The 20,000-nt window shown below is 46.0% G+C and overlaps 1 protein-coding gene across 1 annotated transcript in view; it reads left to right on the top strand.

Moving 5' to 3' along the window:
* LOC124017940 (neural cell adhesion molecule L1-like) overlaps positions 1 to 20,000 on the top strand; it is a gene marked incomplete at its 5' end in the record, with an annotated part of 62,635 nt that overhangs the window by 7,065 nt on the left and 35,570 nt on the right. Inside the window, 13 exons of the mRNA XM_046333176.1 lie at positions 2,002 to 2,104; positions 4,766 to 4,962; positions 10,195 to 10,317; positions 11,045 to 11,215; positions 13,307 to 13,421; positions 13,643 to 13,827; positions 14,548 to 14,679; positions 14,934 to 15,077; positions 15,171 to 15,282; positions 15,484 to 15,644; positions 15,959 to 16,118; positions 17,284 to 17,408; positions 19,200 to 19,301. Coding sequence (XP_046189132.1) covers positions 2,002 to 2,104; positions 4,766 to 4,962; positions 10,195 to 10,317; positions 11,045 to 11,215; positions 13,307 to 13,421; positions 13,643 to 13,827; positions 14,548 to 14,679; positions 14,934 to 15,077; positions 15,171 to 15,282; positions 15,484 to 15,644; positions 15,959 to 16,118; positions 17,284 to 17,408; positions 19,200 to 19,301 — 1,830 coding nt within the window. The remainder of the gene's footprint in view (positions 1 to 2,001; positions 2,105 to 4,765; positions 4,963 to 10,194; positions 10,318 to 11,044; positions 11,216 to 13,306; positions 13,422 to 13,642; positions 13,828 to 14,547; positions 14,680 to 14,933; positions 15,078 to 15,170; positions 15,283 to 15,483; positions 15,645 to 15,958; positions 16,119 to 17,283; positions 17,409 to 19,199; positions 19,302 to 20,000) is intronic.

Below are 20,000 nucleotides of genomic sequence, written 5' to 3'. Positions count from 1 at the left end.
TTTCTCCTCCCTTCATCTCCTGCCTTCCTTTGACCATTTACCTACCCATGTTACATAATGTAAATGTATCCTTGAGACTGGGTCTGTCTTTTTCATTCAGAGTCAAATCAGAACCCAACCAACAAGCAAGTACGATTGACCTCTAGAGAATGTAGTTCACACTGGCAAAAATAATTGAAAAAAGATGACAATTTTCCAGCCCACATACTGAAAACACTGAACATGAAAAACCAACAGGCGTCATAAATAAGGTGCAAAGGAAGGGTATATTACTGGAAACTTACAAAGTTTACCAGTAAATTACCAGCATTTTTTTCTGTCAAGGATTTTATGTAATTTATCACAAGACATCTAGTGGCCCCTTTGGGTACTTCAGATTATCACAGGTGTCTGAAATGATCTCTGGTCCTCTGTGTGGCCTTATCACATGTAAAATATATGAAAGAAGATGATTTAAAAAATGACAAAGTTGTAAAACCTAAATATAATCCATTAAAAAAATAAAGACAGAAAAACCCTTGTCCAAACCTTTGACTGGTACTGTATATACTGTTTACAAACTTGTATTTATTTTACTATGTTTTGTTGTCCTTGTTTTGGTGTCAAACTGGTGGCAGTTGTGAAAAAAGTCAATAGTTTGAAGAGTTGCCAAAATAATGGCAAGAACCATATGGTTTATCCACTAGAAATACTATGTGAATACTATATATGACAAAAAAATGTGTTAAGTTAAAGTATAAATTACCAAAGTCACGATAGATAACATACATTTCTGTTAACTACCAAAAGTATAGAAGATTCCTTTAACTTGCATCCCTAGTCATACAACATATGGCAATAGAGAATGTATAGAATATGGCTATTGTCCCAAATGGCTCCCTATATAATGCACCACCTTTGACCAGAGCCCTAAGTGAAAAGGGTGCCATTTTGGATAAAGTTACCATGGTCTTTATCCCTGAACCACGTCCTAGTATGTAGGGTTTTATGAGTCGGATATGAGTGGGTGTTTAATGATCATAACAGTACATCATAATAGTAGAAAGAGGCATCACTCATCTTTTTCTACATTATCTCCTCTCATCCCCAAGGCCCTGTCTTTTCTACATTATCTCCTCTCATCCCCAAGGCCCTGTCTTTTCTACATTATCTCCTCTCATCCCCAAGGCCCTGTCTTTTCTACATTATCTCCTCTCATCCCCAAGGCCCTGTCTTTTCTACATTATCTCCTCTCATCCCCAAGGCCCTGTCTTTTCTACATTATCTCCTCTCATCCCCAAGGACCTGTCTTTTCTACATTATCTCCTCTCATCCCCAAGGCCATGTCTTTTCTACATTATCTCCTCTCATCCCCAAGGCCCTGTCTTTTCTACATTATCTCCTCTCATCCCCAAGGCCCTGTCTTTTCTACATTATCTCCTCTCATCCCCAAGGCCCTGTCTTTTCTACATTATCTCCTCTCATCCCCAAGGCCCTGTCTTTTCTACATTATCTCCTCTCATCCCCAAGGCCCTGTCTTTTCTACCACTCAGCTAATGTAATATATATATTACACTACTGTCTCCTTAGCATTGATATACACCATCTCTTTCCTCTGTTCTCTCCCCGTCCCCATCTCTCCATTTCCGTCTATTCTCGTGGGGGACTTTAGTGATATGAATGAATACATTCCCCCATTATGTTTCAGGAAATGGAAATGACTGCTATCACTGAGTCCCTCTGTGAGCCAGCTCCTGTCAGTGGCAGTAGGACTGTCGATTCTAGTTGGTGGGCTATTAACCCCTGTGTGAGTCAGAATATAGGTAGCACAGTTGAGCTGTAGGGTGGTGGGCTGTAGTTAGTAGGACTATGGGCTTTAGGACTGTGTGGGGTTGCAGGTAGCCTAGCGGTTAAGAGCATTTGGGCCAGTAACAAAAAGGTTTCTGATTCGAATACCTGAGCCGATTAGGTGAAAAATCTATCGATGTGTGTGTGTGCTAACTTTGTGTCTCTCCCGTCCAGTTAAGAAACCCCCAGTGATCACCACCCAGCCTGAGTCCATCACTGTGTTCGGTGCTGAAGACATCCTCCTGACCTGCGAAGCATCAGGGAACCCTCCTCCCAAGTTAGTTACCTAACACCAAGACCTTAGAAAAAAACTGCAGTTAATATAAAGTGCAGTGTGTCCCAATTACCACACTTCACTGCTATAACTACAGTAGAACTGTGATCTGTTTTACTTAACTGTTTTGTAAGGAACATGACATGTAGTTTTTCAGACATCTAGACATGTTCCATTAGAATTACATGAGAGCACAGCTCCTCAGTCACAGGCTTGCATTCCAAATGACACACTATTACCCTTAAAGTGCACTACTTTTCACATGGGCACTGGTTTAAAAAAAAGTAGTGCACTTTGTAGGGAATAGTGTGCTATTTGGGATGTATTCCCACTACTTATTGTAATGAACATGAGAGGAGACAGAGAGGTGGTTTCAAGTGCAGAAGGTCATACACAGGAGGAGGCAGGGTCCAGGGGCAGGCAGAAGGTCATACACAGGAGGAGGCAGGTATCAGGTTCCAGGGGCAGGCAGAAGGTCATACACAGGAGGAGGCAGGTAGCAGGGTCCAGGGGCAGGCAGAAGGTCATACACAGGAGGAAGCAGGTAGCTAGGTCCAGGGGCAGGCAGAAGGTCATACACAGGAGGAGGCAGGTAGCAGGGTCCAGGGGCAGGCAGAAGGTCATACACAGGAGGAGGCAGGTAGCAGGGTCCCGGGGCAGGCAGAAGGTCATACACAGGAGGAGGCAGGGTCCAGGGGCAGGCAGAAGGTCATACACAGGAGGAGGCAGGTAGCAGGGTCCAGGGGCAGGCAGAAGGTCATACACAGGAGGAGGCAGGTATCAGGGTCCAGGGGCAGGCAGAAGGTCATACACAGGAGGAGGCAGGTAGCAGAGTCCAGGGGCAGGCAGAAGGTCATACACAGGAGGAGGCAGGTAGCTGGGTCCAGGGGCAGGCAGAAGGTCATACACAGGAGGAGGCAGGTAGCAGGGTCCAGGGGCAGGCAGAAGGTCATACACAGGAGGAGGCAGGGTCCAGGGGCAGGCAGAAGGTCATACACAGGAGGAGGCAGGTAGCAGGGTCCAGGGGCAGGCAGAAGGTCATACACAGGAGGAGGCAGGGTCCAGGGGCAGGCAGAAGGTCATACACAGGAGGAGGCAGGTGGCAGGGTCCAGGGGCAGGCAGAAGGTCATACACAGGAGGAGGCAGGTAGCAGGGTCCAGGGGCAGGCAGAAGGTCATACACAGGAGGAGGCAGGGTCCAGGGGCAGGCAGAAGGTCATACACAGGAGGAGGCAGGGTCCAGGGGCAGGCAGAAGGTCATACACAGGAGGAGGCAGGGTCCAGGGGCAGGCAGAAGGTCATACACAGGAGGAGGCAGGTAGCAGGGTCCAGGGGCAGGCAGAAGGTCATACACAGGAGGAGGCAGGTAGCAGGGTCCAGGGGCAGGCAGAAGGTCATACACAGGAGGAGGCAGGGTCCAGGGGCAGGCAGAAGGTCATACACAGGAGGTCCAAAAGGACAACAGTACAGGCAGGGAAAAGGTTAGTAACGTAGTCCAGGCAATAGGTAGATAACATGAAATCCGATAACCGATAACGACAACATGAAATCCGGCGTCGTTAGTGAGACAGGAAATAACTATTATACATGGGAGGAGTAAATCACAGGAAACCCAGCGCTCATAAAGACATGTGTCACAAAACAAACAACACCTCACAGTGACGGGGTGCAAACAACTGAACTAAAATAGTTTGTGATAATGACATACAGGTGTGTGAACGGGTGATTAGAATTCAGCTGATTGGGATCTGGAATGTGAGCTGAGTTCAGGGGATCTAGGTGTTTGAGAGTGGAAGCTGGAGTGTGAGCTGAGTTCAGGGGATCTAGGTGTTTGAGAGTGGAAGCTGGAGTGTGAGCTGAGTTCAGGGGATCTAGGTGTTTGAGAGTGGAAGCTGGAGTGTGAGCTGAGTTCAGGGGATCTAGGTGTTTGAGAGTGGAAGCTGGAATGTGAGCTGAGTTCAGAGGATCTAGGTGTTTGAGAGTGGAAGCTGGAGACACCTGAAACCCCACCTCTTTAAGGAATACCTAGGATAGGATAAAGTAATCCTTCTCACCCCCCCCTTTAAGATTTAGATGCACTATTGTAAAGTGACTGTTCCACTGGATGTCATAAGGTGAATGCACCAATTTGTAAGTCGCTCTGGATAAGAGCGTCTGCTAAATGACTTAAATGTAAATGTAAATGTAATGTGAGCTGAGTTCAGGGGATCTAGGTGTTTGAGAGTGGAAGCTGGAATGTGAGCTGAGTTCAGGGGATCTATGTGTCTTAGGGTGTAAGTTGGAATGTGAGCTGAGTTCAGGGGATCTATGTGTCTTAGGGTGTAAGTTGGAATGTGAGCTGCGTTCAGGGGATCTATGTGTCTTAGGGTGTAAGTTGGAAGCAGACATTACACTTACTACAGCAAGGGAGACATGTCATTTTACACTCAAGGGACTGTGTCATTTTGTCTCAGCTTGTACTAGGTGGAACAAAAGCTCAATTTGTAGAGGAAGAGATGTATATTGAAACGACAGTACAGAAAGCTCAGACTCATTCCTCTATTCTACTCAAACATAGTTGATTGCAGGGTTAAGCTGTGTCTTAAATTCTCTGTCTCTGTGTTTTCACTCTCTCTCTGCCTCTCTCTTTATTTCTCTCGCTCTCCCGCTCCCTCCCTCTCTCAGTTTCCGCTGGACTAAAGATGGGGAAGAATTTATCCCTGCCAATGACCCGGGTCTGTCGGTGTCTCCGGGTTCTGGAACCTTCATGAAAACCGGGGTGGTGTCAGGCCCCATGAGCCAATACAAGGGCAAATACATCTGCTACGCTGAAAACACATTAGGAACTGCTGTGTCTAACGAGGTCCAGCTCATCACTGAGAGTGAGTAAAGCAGAAACTCCAGTCCAACATTCCAATGGCCACCAATTATGTTTTGTTCCAATATCCATACTAGTACAACAGCTAAAGTGCATCCCCATTACATTGATTTTAGTATTACGCTAGTGTGGAGATTTGAACAGCTTGGAACTTGAACATTCTTCCTTTTTTGCACATTAGTAGATATCTTGGCTTGTGTCTGCTGCTGACAATCAGTAGATGAATAATTGTGAAATCTCCATCACAGAGAGACAAAGTAACACTGTGTGAGGGACAAGGTTAACCAAAACATTTCCATCAAATCTTTCTAGATTTGATAGGTTTTTAATGTCAAGGTGTGAAAATCTAGATTGAGACATCATGCAGCTGCTGGTAAAAGTCTTTGTGTCCTACATTTCATTTAGAATAGATATTATTTTAGCAAAGCTATTGGTTTCTTTATGGACAATAACATAACAATGTATAGTGCCATGATAAGAGCCCCTATGAAGCTGAGTGTGTTTTATAGAGCACTCTGTTGACAACACGTGTGCTACTGAGGTTTAACACGTATATCCTGCTTACCTTCACCTGAAACACACACTCACACACACACACACACACACACTCACACACACACAAAAAGAAAACCAGCCCCTTCGCGGACACCGATATCTTGCTTCCAGACAAATTAAACAACTTCTTTGCTCGCTTTGAGGACAATACAGTGCCACTGACACGGCCCGGTACCAAAACCTGAGGGCTCTCCTTCACTGCAGCCAACGTGAGTAAAACATTTAAACGTGTTAACCCTCGCAAGGCTGCCGGCCCAGATGGCATCCTCAGCCGCATCCTCAGAGCATGCGCAGACCAGCTGGCTGGTGTGGTTACGGACATATTCAATCAATCCTTATCCCAGTCTGCTGTTCCCACATGCTTCAAGAGGGCCACCATTGTTCCTGTTCCCAAGAAAGCTAAACGACTAGTGCTTTGAGAGACTAGTCAAGGATCATATCACCTCCACTCTACCTGACACCCTAGACTCACTCCAATGTGATTACCGCCCCAATAGGTCCACAGACGACGCAATCGCAATCACACTGCACACCGCCCTAACCCATCTGGACAAGAGGAATACCTATGTAAGAATGCTGTTCATCGATTACAGCTCAGCATTTAACACCATAGTACCCTCCAATCTCATCATTAAGCTCAAGACACCGGGTCTCGACCCCTCCTTGTGCAATTGGGTCCTGGACTTCCTGACGGGCCACCCCCAGGTGGTGAGGGTAGGAAACATCTCCACCCCGCTGATCCCTAACACTGGGGCCCCACAAAGGTTCTCAGCCCTCTCCTGTACACCCTGTTCACCCATGACTGCGTGGCCATGCACGCCTCCAACTCAATCATCAAGTTTGCAGACGACACTACAGTGGTAGGCTTGATTATCAACAACAACGAGACAGCCTACAGGGAGGAGGTGAGGGCCCTCGGTGTGAAGTGTCAGGAAAATAACCTCACACTCAATATCAACAAAACAAAGGAGATGATCGTGGACTTCAGGTACGTTTTAAGTTCCTCGGTGTACACATCACGGACAAACTGAAATGGTCCACCCACACAGACAGCGTGGTCAAGAAGGTGCAGCAGTGCCTCTCTCACCAAAAACACTCACAAACCTTTACAGAAGAACAATCGAGAGCATCCTGTCGGGCTGTATCACTGCCTGGTACGGCAACTGCTCCGCCCACAACCGTAAAGCTCTCCAGAGGGTAGTGAGGTCTGCACAACGCATCACCGGGGGCAAACTACCTGCCCTCCAGTACACCTACACCACCCGATGTCACAGGAAGGCCAAAAAGATCATCAAGGACAACAACCACCCAAGCCACTACCTGTTCACCCCGCTATCATCCAGAAGGCGAGGTCAGTACAGCTTCTATTTCAAGGCCATCAGACTGTTAAACAACCATCACCAACATTGAGTGGCTGCTGCCAACATACTGACTCAATCTCTAGCCACTTTAATAATAAAAAATTGGATTTAATAAATGTATGACTAGTCACTTTAAACATTGCCACTTTATATAATGTTTACATACCATACATTACTCATCTCATATGTATATAATGTACTCTATACCATCTACTGCATCTTGCCTATGCCGTTCGGCCATCACTCATCCATATATTTATATGTACATATTCTTATTCATTCCTTTACACTTGTGTGCATAAGGTAGTTGTTGTGAAATTGTTAGATTACTTGTTAGATGTTACTGCACGGTCGGAACTAGAAGCACAAGCATTTTGCTAGACTTGCAATAACATCTGCTAACCATGTGTATGTGACCAATAACATATGATTTGATTTGACTCTCTCACAAACACACATGCACTCACACACACACACTCTTCTCACAAACACACACATACAAACACACACACTCTCTTCTCACAAACACACACACACATCCACCTGTATCTCCGGCTCTCTCTCTCCAGAAAACTCCTTCTCAGTTTCCCTGACGACGAGGTCTAGTTGATATCGTGCTGCAACAGAACAGCAACATCTTTAGTTTGCTAGGTCTGCTGGGATTCTTAACGATGAGAACAAGAGAGAAGAGAGCACACACACACACACACACAGATTATGCGATGACTCACAAAGCATTCAGCATCCTACTTCTGGAGCATAACACTGTTTGCCTGTAAACAAGTGGTCTACTGCTTGCATTCTGAGTTGTGTTGAAAAGGCTTATATCATCAACACTTTGGCTAACACAACAGGTATTTTGCATTGTAAGCCTTGTCACGGGCATGTATAACACTTATGTTGACATGGGTGTTATGAGTTGACATACATGCTATGAGATGTCATTGTCACGCCCTGACCATAGTTTGCTTTGTATGTGTCTATGTTAGTTGCTTGTGTCAGCACATTTCTTATTATAGCTTCACGGTCGTTATTCCTTTATTGTTTTGTATAGTTTGTTCAAGTGTTCTCTGTTCATTAAATTCACGATGAGCACATACCACGCTGCATTTTGGTCCTCCGATCCTTCCAACTACTCCTCCTCAGACGAGGAGGACGACGATCGTGACAGACATACGTGCTATGAGTTGACGTACGTGTTGAGTTGACATGGTGTTATGAGTTGACATACTTGTTATGAGTTGACATGGTGTTATGAGTTGACATGGTGTTATGAGTTGACATGGTGTTATGAGTTGACATGGTGTTATGAGTTGACATGGTGTTATGAGTTGACATACTTGTTATGAGTTGACATGGTGTTATGAGTTGACATGGTGTTATGAGTTGACATGGTGTTATGAGTTGACATGGTGTTATGAGTTGACATGGTGTTATGAGTTGACATGGTGTTATGAGTTGACATACTTGTTATGAGTTGACATGGTGTTATGAGTTGACATGGTGTTATGAGTTGACATGGTGTTATGAGTTGACATGGTGTTATGAGTTGACATGGTGTTATGAGTTGACATACTTGTTATGAGTTGACATGGTGTTATGAGTTGACATGGTGTTATGAGTTGACATGGTGTTATGAGTTGACATGGTGTTATGAGTTGACATACCTGTTATGAGTTGACATGGTGTTATGAGTTGACATGGTGTTATGAGTTGACATACTTGTTATGAGTTGACATGGTGTTATGAGTTGACATGGTGTTATGAGTTGACATGGTGTTATGAGTTGACATACTTGTTATGAGTTGACATGGTGTTATGAGTTGACATGGTGTTATGAGTTGACATGGTGTTATGAGTTGACATGGTGTTATGAGTTGACATGGTGTTATGAGTTGACATACTTGTTATGAGTTGACATGGTGTTATGAGTTGACATGGTGTTATGAGTTGACATGGTGTTATGAGTTGACATACCTGTTATGAGTTGACATGGTGTTATGAGTTGACATGGTGTTATGAGTTGACATACCTGTTATGAGTTGACATGGTGTTATGAGTTGACATGGTGTTATGAGTTGACATACTTGTTATGAGTTGACATGGTGTTATGAGTTGACATGGTGTTATGAGTTGACATGGTGTTATGAGTTGACATGGTGTTATGAGTTGACATGGTGTTATGAGTTGACATACTTGTTATGAGTGGACATGGTGCTATGAGTTGACATACTTGTTATGAGTGGACATGGTGCTATGAGTTGACGTACGTGTTGAGTTGACATACGTGCTATGAGTTGACATGGTGTTATGAGTTGACATACTTGTTATGAGTTGACATACTTGTTATGAGTTGCTATGGTGTCATAAGTTGACATGGTGTTATGAGTTGACATGGTGTTATGAGTTGACATACTTGTTATAAGTTGCTATGGTGTTATGAGTTGACATGGTGTTATGAGTTGACATGGTGTTATGAGTTGACATACTTGTTATAAGTTGCTATGGTGTTATGAGTTGACATGGTGTTATGAGTTGACATGGTGTTATGAGTTGACAAGAAACTATTATATGGGATTAAACATGCTCATAACAAGTAATACATACTTCATGATTTATACATGCTCATAACAAATAATACATACTACATGATTTATACACACTCATAACAAGTAATACATACTACATGATTTATACACACTCATAACAAGTAATACATACTGCATGATTTATACATGCTCATAACAAGTAATACATACTGCATGATTTATACACACTCATAAGAAGTAATACATACTACATGATTTATACACACTCATAACAAGTAAAGTACTTCATGATTTATACATACTTCATGATTTATACATGCTCATAACAAATAATACATACTACATGATTTATACACACTCATAACAAGTAATACATACTGCATGATTTATACATGCTCATAACAAGTAATACATACTGCATGATTTATACACACTCATAAGAAGTAATACATACTGCATGATTTATACACACTCATAACAAGTAATACATACTGCATGATTTATACATGCTCATAACAAGTAATACATACTGCATGATTTATACACACTCATAAGAAGTAATACATACTACATGATTTATACACACTCATAAGAAGTAATACATACTGCATGATTTATACATGCTCATAACAAGTAATACATACTGCATGATTTATACATGCTCATAACAAGTAATACATACTACATGATTTATACACACTCATAAGAAGTAATACATACTACATGATACCAGCCTAAAGAGTTAGTGACATCGCTCTGTCTCCCTTTCAGACACCCCGGCCCTGCAGAAAGAGCAGAAGGTGAAGAAGAAGGTGGAGGAAGGAGAGAGTGTGGTACTGAAATGTAACCCTCCCTTCAGCACTGTTCCTCCTGTTATCCACTGGATGGACGAGCGTGAGTATCTCTCTCTCTGTTTTACTCATCCTTTATCTGCCTCTCCATCTCCTTTGACCATCTGACTTTTCATGGTGTGTTCTTTTTGCTGAATAAAACATAAATAAACTACAGGTATATTCTCCCTCCTTCTCTTCCCCTTCCCCCCTACTCCCCTCCCCACTCCTACTCTTCTCCCTCCCCTCCCCCTACTCCCCCTCCTACTCTTCTCCCTCCCCTCCCCCTACTCCCCCTCCTCCCTGCTCCTTCTCTTCTCCCTCCCCTCCCCCTACTCCCCCTCCTACTCTTCTCCCTCCCCTCCCCCTACTCCCCCTCCTACTCCCTCTCCTACTCTTCTCCCTCCCCTCCCCCCTACTCCCCCTGCTCCTCTCTTCTTCTCCCCCCCCCCTGCTCCTTCTCTTCTCCCTCCCCTCCCCCTACCCCCCTGCTCCTTCTCTTCTCCCTCCCCTCCCCTACTCCCCCTGCTCCTTCTCTTCTCCCTCCCCTCCCCCCCTACTCTTATCCCCCCCTGCTCCTTCTCTTCTCCTTCCTCCCCCCTCCCCCTACTCCTCCTCCCCACTCCTACTCTTATCCCTCCCCTCCCGCTCCTTCACTTCCTTCCCCCTACTCCCCCCCCCCTGCTCCTTCTCTTCTCCCTCCCTCCCCTACTCCCCCTCCCCACCCCTACTCTTATCCCTCCCCTCCCCGCTCCATCTCCTCTCTCCCCCCTCCCTCCCCTCTCCTCCAGGAATGCATCACATTGAGCTAAATGATCGTGTAACCCAGGGCCGGGACGGGAACCTATACTTCTCTCACGTCACCGTCGATGACACCCGTATTGACTACACCTGTAACGCCCAGTACCTCAGCGCTCGCACCATCCTCTCCAAGGAACCCATCACCCTGACTGTTACAACCTGTAAGTACACCGTCACTCACCATGGTAACACAGTACTATAACTGTTATGACCTATAATGCCCAGCACCTCAGCGCTCCAACCAAACTCTTTAAGGAACCCATCATCCTCACCGTTACAACCTGAAAGTACAGCGTCACTCACCATGGTAACACAGTACTATAACTGTTATGACCTATAATGCCCAGCACCTCAGCGCTCTAACCAAACTCTTTAAGGAACCCATCATCCTCACCGTCACAACCTGTAAATACTAAACTAGACTGACCTCAGTAACCGTGGTAACACAATGTAGACTGACCTTGGTCACCATGGTAATGCAGTACGGTCAATCACCCTGACCATGAGTCACCACTAATAATGTCAGTCACCATGGTAACATATGATAGCATCTGAAGGCCATTTGTTAGCTACAGTACCGGTTGTCTCAACCCCTCCCCACATGTTAGTTAAGAAGCCACTCTGATATTGATCAACAGAGACACTGATGGGACCGTAACCCAAGACAAGGCCACCTGGGGGTATAGGAGCATGTCAGATATCTGTAGTGTTGCCTACAGTAGAGTGGCTAATGAATATAGATGACAAGAAAATAATGTTCTTCTTACTCACGTACATTTTCCCTGACACCCAAAAATACTTGTTACATTTCGAATGCTTAGCAGGACAGGAAAATGTTCCAATGTTCCAACACACTTATCAAGAGAACATCCCTTGACATCCCTACTGCCTCTGATCTGGCAGACTCACTAAACAGAGAACATCCATTGACATCCCTACTGCCTCTGATCTGGCAGACTCACTAAACAGAGAACATCCCTTGACATCCCTACTGCCTCTGATCTGGCAGACTCACTAAACACAAATGATTTGTTTGTAAATTAAATTAAATTATGTCTGAGTGTTGGAGTGTGCCACTGGCTATCCGTAAATTTAAAAAACAAGAATATCATGCTGTCTGGTTGGCTCAATGTGGAATTTGAAATTATTTATAGCATTTAGCCTACTTTACTGTTAATACTTAAGTATACTGAACAAAAATATAAATGCAACATGCAACAATTTCAACGAGTTACAATTCATATAAGGAAATCAGTCCAATTAAATAAAGCCCTAATCTATGGATTTCACGTGACTGGATGGGTGCAGCCATGGGTGGGCTTTGGAAGGTGTAGGCCCACCCACTTGACAGCCAGGCCCACCCACTTGACAGCCAGGCCCACCCATTTGACAGCCAGGCCCACTCACTTGACAGCCAGGCCCACCCACTTGACAGCCAGGCCCAGCCAATCAGAATGAGTTTTTACAAACAAAAGGGTTTTATTACAGACAAATACTCCTCAGCTGCACCTGTGTAATGATAATGCTGTTCAATCAGCTTCTTGATATGACACACCTATCAGGTGGGTGGATTATCTTGGCAAAGGAGAAATGCTCACTAACAGGGATGTAAGCAAATTTGTGCACAAAATTAGAGAAAAATAGGCTTTTGTGGGTATAGAACATTTTTGGGATCTTTGAATTTCAGATCATGAAACATGGGACCAACACTTCACATGTTACTTTATATTTTTGTTCAGTGTATATTTAAAACCAAATACTTTCAGACTTTTACTCAAGTAGTATTTTACTGGGTGATTTTCACTTTTACTTTTCTATCAAGGTATCTTTACTTTTACATTTTCTACCACTGTATAAACCTCTGTCTGTCTGTCTGTCTGTCTGTCTGTCTGTCTGTCTGTCTGTCTGTCTGTCTGTCTGTCTGTCTGTCTGTCTGTCTGTCTGTCTGTCTGTCTGTCTGTCTGTCTGTCTGTCTGTCTGTCTGTCTGTCTGTCTGTCTGTCTGTCTGTCTCTCTCTGTCTCTCTCTCTCTCTCTCTCTCTCTCTCTCTCTCTCTCTCTCTCTCTCTCTCTCTCTCAATTCAATTCAATTCAATTCAAGGGCTTTATTGGCATGGGAAACATGTGTTAACTTTGCCAAAGCAAGTGATGTAGATAATATATAAAGTGAAAGTCTCTCTCTCTCTCTCTCTCTCTCTCTCTCTCTCTCTCTCTCTCTCTCTCTCTCTCTCTCTCTCTCTCTCTCTCTCACCAGCTAACTCAGTGGTTCGGAGCCGAAGGCCCCAGATGATGAGGCCCTCGGGGACCCACAGCACTTACCTCGCCCTCCGGGGCCAGAGCCTGGAGCTAGAGTGCATCGTTCAGGGCCTGTAAGTCTAACTTTCTCTCTGTCTGTGCACAGGCATAGCTAGGTCAATCAAAGCGAACCTGTTAGATGTTCCTCTTGACCTATCTTGCCTCTTTTTCGCTCCCTCTCCCCCTCTCCTTCTCTTTCTTCCTCTCTTTCCCTTCCTCCTCCACACCCCCTCCCTCCACTCCCCTCTTGGCTCCACTATCCCACCCTCCCTCTTCACGCTCCCTTCCCCTCCAGCCCTACCCCTACAGTCCAGTGGGTGAGGAAGGACGGTCAGCTGTCCGAGTCCCGTACGTCCAGACATCTGTTTGACCGTCTGCTGCGCATCAGCAACATCTCAGATAGCGACGGGGGAGAGTACCAGTGTTCAGTCAACAACTCACAGGGCAAGGTCACACACACCTACACCGTCAGCGTGGAAGGTAAACAAGACAACACACACACACACACACACACTGTTTCCTCTCTCATTTACCTGCTAAGGTTACTGCTGTGGCTGTGTGTTGATGTGTTTTCCACTATGCCCTCATGCGTTACAGTACGTACATATGATCTTGTGTGTTGTGTGTCATACTGCTGTTGTCTGTTGATGCTTTTCTATGTGATGTATAACATTATTGTTGTCTATTCTATCTGTTGTGTTCTATGCTGTCTGTTGTGTTCTGTGCTGTCTGTTGTGTTCTGTGCTGTCTGTTGTGTTCTGTGCTGTCGGTTGTGTTCTATGCTGTCTGTTGTGTTCTGTGCTGTCTGTTGTGTTCTATGCTGTCTGTTGTGTTCTATGCTGTCTGTTGTGTTCTATGCTGTCTGTTGTGTTCTGTGCTGTCTGTTGTGTTCTGTGCTGTCGGTTGTGTTCTATGCTGTCTGTTGTGTTCTATGCTGTCTGTTGTGTTCTATGCTGTCTGTTGTTTTCTATGCTGTCTGTTGTTTTCTATGCTGTCTGTTGTTTTCTATGCTGTGTGCTGTGCTGTCTGTTGTGTTCTATGCTGTCTGTTATGTTATATGCTGTCTGTTGCTGTCTATAAGGTATGTTGCTGTCTATGAGGTCTGTTGTTGTCTATGCTGTCTGTTTAACTAATAGCATATTGATGGTTTGTGTTGTGTATCATAATGTTGTGTATAATGCTGTGCTGTTTGTTGCGCAGCGTCTCCATACTGGACCAAGGAGCCAGTAAGCCAGCTCTATGCCCCAGGAGAGACGGTGAAACTGGACTGTCAGGCTGATGGCATCCCGTCTCCTACTGTCGCCTGGAGCATCAACGGAAAACCCATCACAGGTGTGGAATAACGCACGTTACTCTTACACATACAGTTGACCTATGCATTAACAAGGTTTGGCAACAAACTCAGCTTATTACACCTGCTAATGATGTGCTTAGGTCAAATTAGAATCTTTTTGTCTTTCGGCTATTGCCAACTCTAAAAATATAACTTCAAATGTCATTTTTCCTCATGACTCTGCCAGTCAGTATTGTGCTTTGGTAGGATGCTGTGATGACTTGCTCTAATGTGTGTGTGTGTCTCCCCCCAGGCAAAGACCCAACCCCTAGGCGTACTATGAGAGATGGAGCTGTGATTCTGATAGATGTGGTCTTCACTGATACAGCAGTCTACCAGTGTCAGGCCCACAACAAACACGGAACCATCCTAGTCAATACCTACATCTTCGTCATCGGTGAGGGGGAGCTGTGTGTGTGTGTGTGTGTGTGTTGTGTGTCAACAACAAATATGTCACATTGATAAACATGTACCTTGTATCCTGTTCCAGAACTGCCTCCTCAGATCCTGAATGCTGACGGACAGAAGTACAACTTCACAGAGGGACAGACGGCTGTACTGCAGTGTCAGACCTTCGGCTCTCCCAGACCTAAAGTAACATGGTAAGACACACACCTGTATGAGTATATATTGTGTTCTATTCTAAGAAACTATCTTGTTTAATTCGATTCAGATAGTCTTCCATTAAAGAAGGAATGTGTCTTTATTGATGACCAGTCTGCCAAAATGCTGCCTTTAGGATGCTTAACGAGGGTCTGGGTTTCCCACCCTCTCTGGCTGTGTTTTCTGTATTTCTTATCCAGGGAGAGGAACAGCAGCACTTCTCTACTGGCTGAGCCCAGGGTTAACCTGCTGACCAATGGAAACCTCCAGATCACCAACGTCTCCCACGGTGACGAGGGCCTGTACACCTGCTCCGTTAGCAATACCAACCTGTCAATCAACGCTGACCTGGATGTCATGAGTGAGTAGGCCATGAAACACACACACTCCTCAAACCCTGCCTGCAGCTGTCTCTGTAACCCTTCCCTCCCTCTTTACGCTCTCTCTCCTCATCTCTCTCCCCATCTTTCTCCCACTCTCTCTCCTCATCTCTCTCTCTCCTCATCTCTCTCTCCTCATCTCTCTCCCCATCTTTCTCCCACTCTCTCTCATCTCTCTCCCACTCTCTCTCCTCATCTCTCTCTCTCTCCTCATCTCTCTCCCACTCCCTCTCCTCATCTCTCTCTCTCCCACTCTCTCTCCTCATATCTCTCTCTCCCCATCTCTCTCTCTCAGACAGGACAGTGATCCTGTCTCCTCCTGGGTCTCTGCTTGTTCAGCCTGGTAAGACGGCCATCTTTACCTGCCTGGCACAGGTGGACCCCAAACTGACCCCTCCACACATTCAGTGGAAGAGGAGCGGACAGGAACTCTTTCAGTCATACGCCGAGGACAAGTAAGGACATATTTACATTTAAGTCATTTAGCAGACGCTCTTATCCAGAGCGACTTACAAATTGGTGCATTCACCTTATGACATCCAGTAGAACAGTCATTTACTGTGTGTCTGTGTCCGAGAAGGCTGTGTGTGTGTGTCCGAGAAGGCTGTGTGTGTGTCCGAGAAGGCTGTGTGTCTGTGTCCGAGAAGGCTGTGTGTCTGTGTCCGAGAAGGCTGTGTGTGTGTGTCCGAGAAGGCTGTGTGTCTGTGTCCGAGAAGACTGTGTGTCTGTGTCCGAGAAGGCTGTGTGTCTGTGTCCGAGAAGACTGTGTGTCTGTGTCCGAGAAGACTGTGTGTCTGTGTCCGAGAAGGCTGTGTGTCTGTGTCCGAGAAGGCTGTGTGTCTGTGTCCGAGAAGGCTGTGTGTCTGTGTCCGAGAAGGCTGTGTGTCTGTGTCCGAGAAGGCTGTGTGTCTGTGTCCGAGAAGGCTGTGTGTCTGTGTCCGAGAAGGCTGTGTGTCTGTGTCCGAGAAGGCTGTGTGTCTGTGTCCGAGAAGGCTGTGTGTCTGTGTCCGAGAAGGCTGTGTGTCTGTGTCCGAGAAGGCTGTGTGTCTGTGTCCGAGAAGGCTGTGTGTCTGTGTCCGAGAAGGCTGTGTGTCTGTGTCCGAGAAGACTGTGTGTCTGTGTCCGAGAAGGCTGTGTGTCTGTGTCCGAGACGGCTGTGTGTCTGTGTCCGAGAAGGCTGTGTGTGTGTGTCCGAGAAGGCTGTGTGTGTGTGTCCGAGAAGACTGTGTGTCTGTGTCCGAGAAGGCTGTGTGTCTGTGTCCGAGAAGGCTGTGTGTCTGTGTCCGAGAAGGCTGTGTGTCTGTGTCCGAGAAGGCTGTGTGTCTGTGTCCGAGAAGGCTGTGTGTCTGTGTCCGAGAAGGCTGTGTGTCTGTGTCCGAGAAGGCTGTGTGTCTGTGTCCGAGAAGGCTGTGTGTCTGTGTCCGAGAAGGCTGTGTGTCTGTGTCCGAGAAGGCTGTGTGTCTGTGTCCGAGAAGGCTGTGTGTCTGTGTCCGAGAAGGCTGTGTGTCTGTGTCCGAGAAGGCTGTGTGTCTGTGTCCGAGAAGACTGTGTGTCTGTGTCCGAGAAGACTGTGTGTCTGTGTCTCAATCACGATCGTGACCATGAATACATTATTTCCAGGTACACATTTGAGGGCCCAGACCTGATTGTGGCCAATGTGCAGACAGAAGACGAGGGTGTTTACACCTGTGAGGTCATCACCAACCTGGACAGGGTTGAGGCCAGCGGGTCCATCATTATAGTCGGTATGGAAATATCTATTGTATTATTTTTAATTGTATTCTTTTCTATTCTATGAAGAAGACATTTTTTAAATAAATTTTTAAATTTAACCTTTGTTCGATGGGGTTAAGGTTCTTGAGGTTTTTCCACACTGATCTCGACAAACCATTTCTATATGGACCTTGCTTTGTGCACGGCGGCATTGTCATGCTGAAACAGGAAAGGGCCTTCCCCAAACTGTTCCCACAAAGTTGGAACCACAAAACTGTCTAGAATGTCATTGTATGCTGTTAAGATTTCCCTTCACTGGAACTAAGGGGCCTTGCCCAAACCATGAAAAACAGCGCCAGACCATTATTCATCCTCCCCCAAACTTTACAGTTGGCACTATGCATTAGGGCAGGTAGCATTCTCCTGTCTTCCGCCAAACCCAGATTCGTCCATCGGACTGCCAGATGGTGACGCATGATTCGTCACTCCAATGGCGGCGAAATGATTAGTTTTGGAAAGGCAGTGCAGGTTTAGTGGAGAGGGAATCGATGGGACAGCCAAGGAGAAACCAAAACAAACAACAGGCCTTCTTCAACAGCCCACCGGAGCTGCATCTCTGAATGCTCAGTCACTCCATTGGAGCTGCTTCTCTGAATGGTCAGTCACTCCATTGGAGCTGCTTCTCTGAATGGTCAGTCACTCCATTGGAGCTGCTTCTCTGAATGGTCAGTCACTCCATTGGAGCTGCTTCTCTGAATGGTCAGTCACTCCATTGGAGCTGCTTCTCTGAATGGTCAGTCACTCCATTGGAGCTGCTTCTCTGAATGGTCAGTCACTCCATTGGAGCTGCTTCTCTGAATGGTCAGTCACTCCATTGGAGCTGCTTCTCTGAATGGTCAGTCACTCCATTGGAGCTGCTTCTCTGAATGCTCAGTCACTCCATTGCTTCTCTGAAGTCAGTCACTCCTGCTTCTCTGAATGGTCAGTCACTCCATTGGAGCTGCTTCTCTGAATGGTCAGTCACTCCATTGGAGCTGCTTCTCTGAATGGTCAGTCACTCCATTGGAGCTGCTTCTCTGAATGGTCAGTCACTCCATTGGAGCTGCTTCTCTGAATGGTCAGTCACTCCATTGGAGCTGCTTCTCTGAATGGTCAGTCACTCCATTGGAGCTGCTTCTCTGAATGTCAGTCACTCCATTGGAGCTGCTTCTCTGAATGGTCAGTCACTCCATTGGAGCTGCTTCTCTGAATGGTCAGTCACTCCATTGGAGCTGCTTCTCTGAATGGTCAGTCACTCCATTGGAGCTGCTTCTCTGAATGGTCAGTCACTCCATTGGAGCTGCTTCTCTGAATGGTCAGTCACTCCATTGGAGCTGCTTCTCTGAATGGTCAGTCACTCCATTGGAGCTGCTTCTCTGTCACTCCATTGGAGCTGTCAGTCACTCCATTGGAGCTGCTTCTCTGAATGGTCAGTCACTCCATTGGAGCTGCTTCTCTGAATGGTCAGTCACTCCAATTCAGAGCGCTGGACCGTACAGAGGGCCGAGGAGTAGGGTTCATCTGAGCGTTCCGACCTTACAATGGCAGTCGAGCACTCAAGCTATCTAAAGTTAGTTAGCTGGCTTGCTAGCTACTTGCAGATACAAATGAGAGAACACCTCACTCTGACCGTTTTACTCGCCCTAGCAGAGCTGATTAGGCTGTACAAGGCAGAAACCAAAAGGTGCACCGAGTGGGAGCCCCTGGACTGACTTTGGGAAACCCTGAATATGTTCTGTTAACGATGTCTTTAATATACCTCTCTGTGTTTCTCCCTCTTCCAGACCGTCCAGACCCCCCCACCCAGCTCCAGGTCTCTGACCCTAAGGACCGCAATGTCACCCTGAGTTGGACCGCAGGAGATGACCACAACAGCCCTGTCATAGGTAGTCTAACAACCAACACACTGACACTAGAATGACCACAACATGACCACAACCACCCTGCAGTAGGCTGACAACCAACACACTGACACTAGAATGACCACAACATGCCCACAACCACCCTGCAGTAGGCTGACAACCAACACACTGACACTAGAATGACCACAACATGACCACAACCACCCTGCAGTAGGCTGACAACCAACACACTGACACTAGAATGACCACAACATGACCACAACCACCCTGCAGTAGGCTGACAACCAACACACTGACACTAGAATGACCACAACATGCCCACAACCACCCTGCAGTAGGCTCACAGCCAAGTCATGGAGACATACCATGCACAGTTTGAGCTACTCCAGGAAGAGACGTTGCAGGCTAGCTCAATGCTGCACTCTCTTATTGAGTAATTCATATTGAAGGCCGACCGGGGTACCGCAGGCTTTCATTAGAAACACAATTATCCTTATAACTTCTTCTCTGTGCGATTTTAAATAATTAGTTCAAGGACATACATCTGGTACCATGATTGTAATTGATTTCATATTTATTTACACAAAGATTGACCATGAAGTGTGCCATTTTTCAATTCACTATAATGTGCTGCTAACAATGCCTGCAGTACTGCGGTTGGCCTTGAACCTCCGTGGCTGAAATGAGATGGGGCAGTCATTCTCCCCTGCTCTCAATAGACAC

This window comes from Oncorhynchus gorbuscha, linkage group LG03, assembly GCF_021184085.1.
Source record: "Oncorhynchus gorbuscha isolate QuinsamMale2020 ecotype Even-year linkage group LG03, OgorEven_v1.0, whole genome shotgun sequence".
Taxonomy (NCBI): Eukaryota; Metazoa; Chordata; class Actinopteri; order Salmoniformes; family Salmonidae; genus Oncorhynchus; species Oncorhynchus gorbuscha.
The sequence above is the reverse complement of the archived record's forward strand: the minus strand, read 5'-3'. Positions and strand labels throughout refer to the sequence as shown.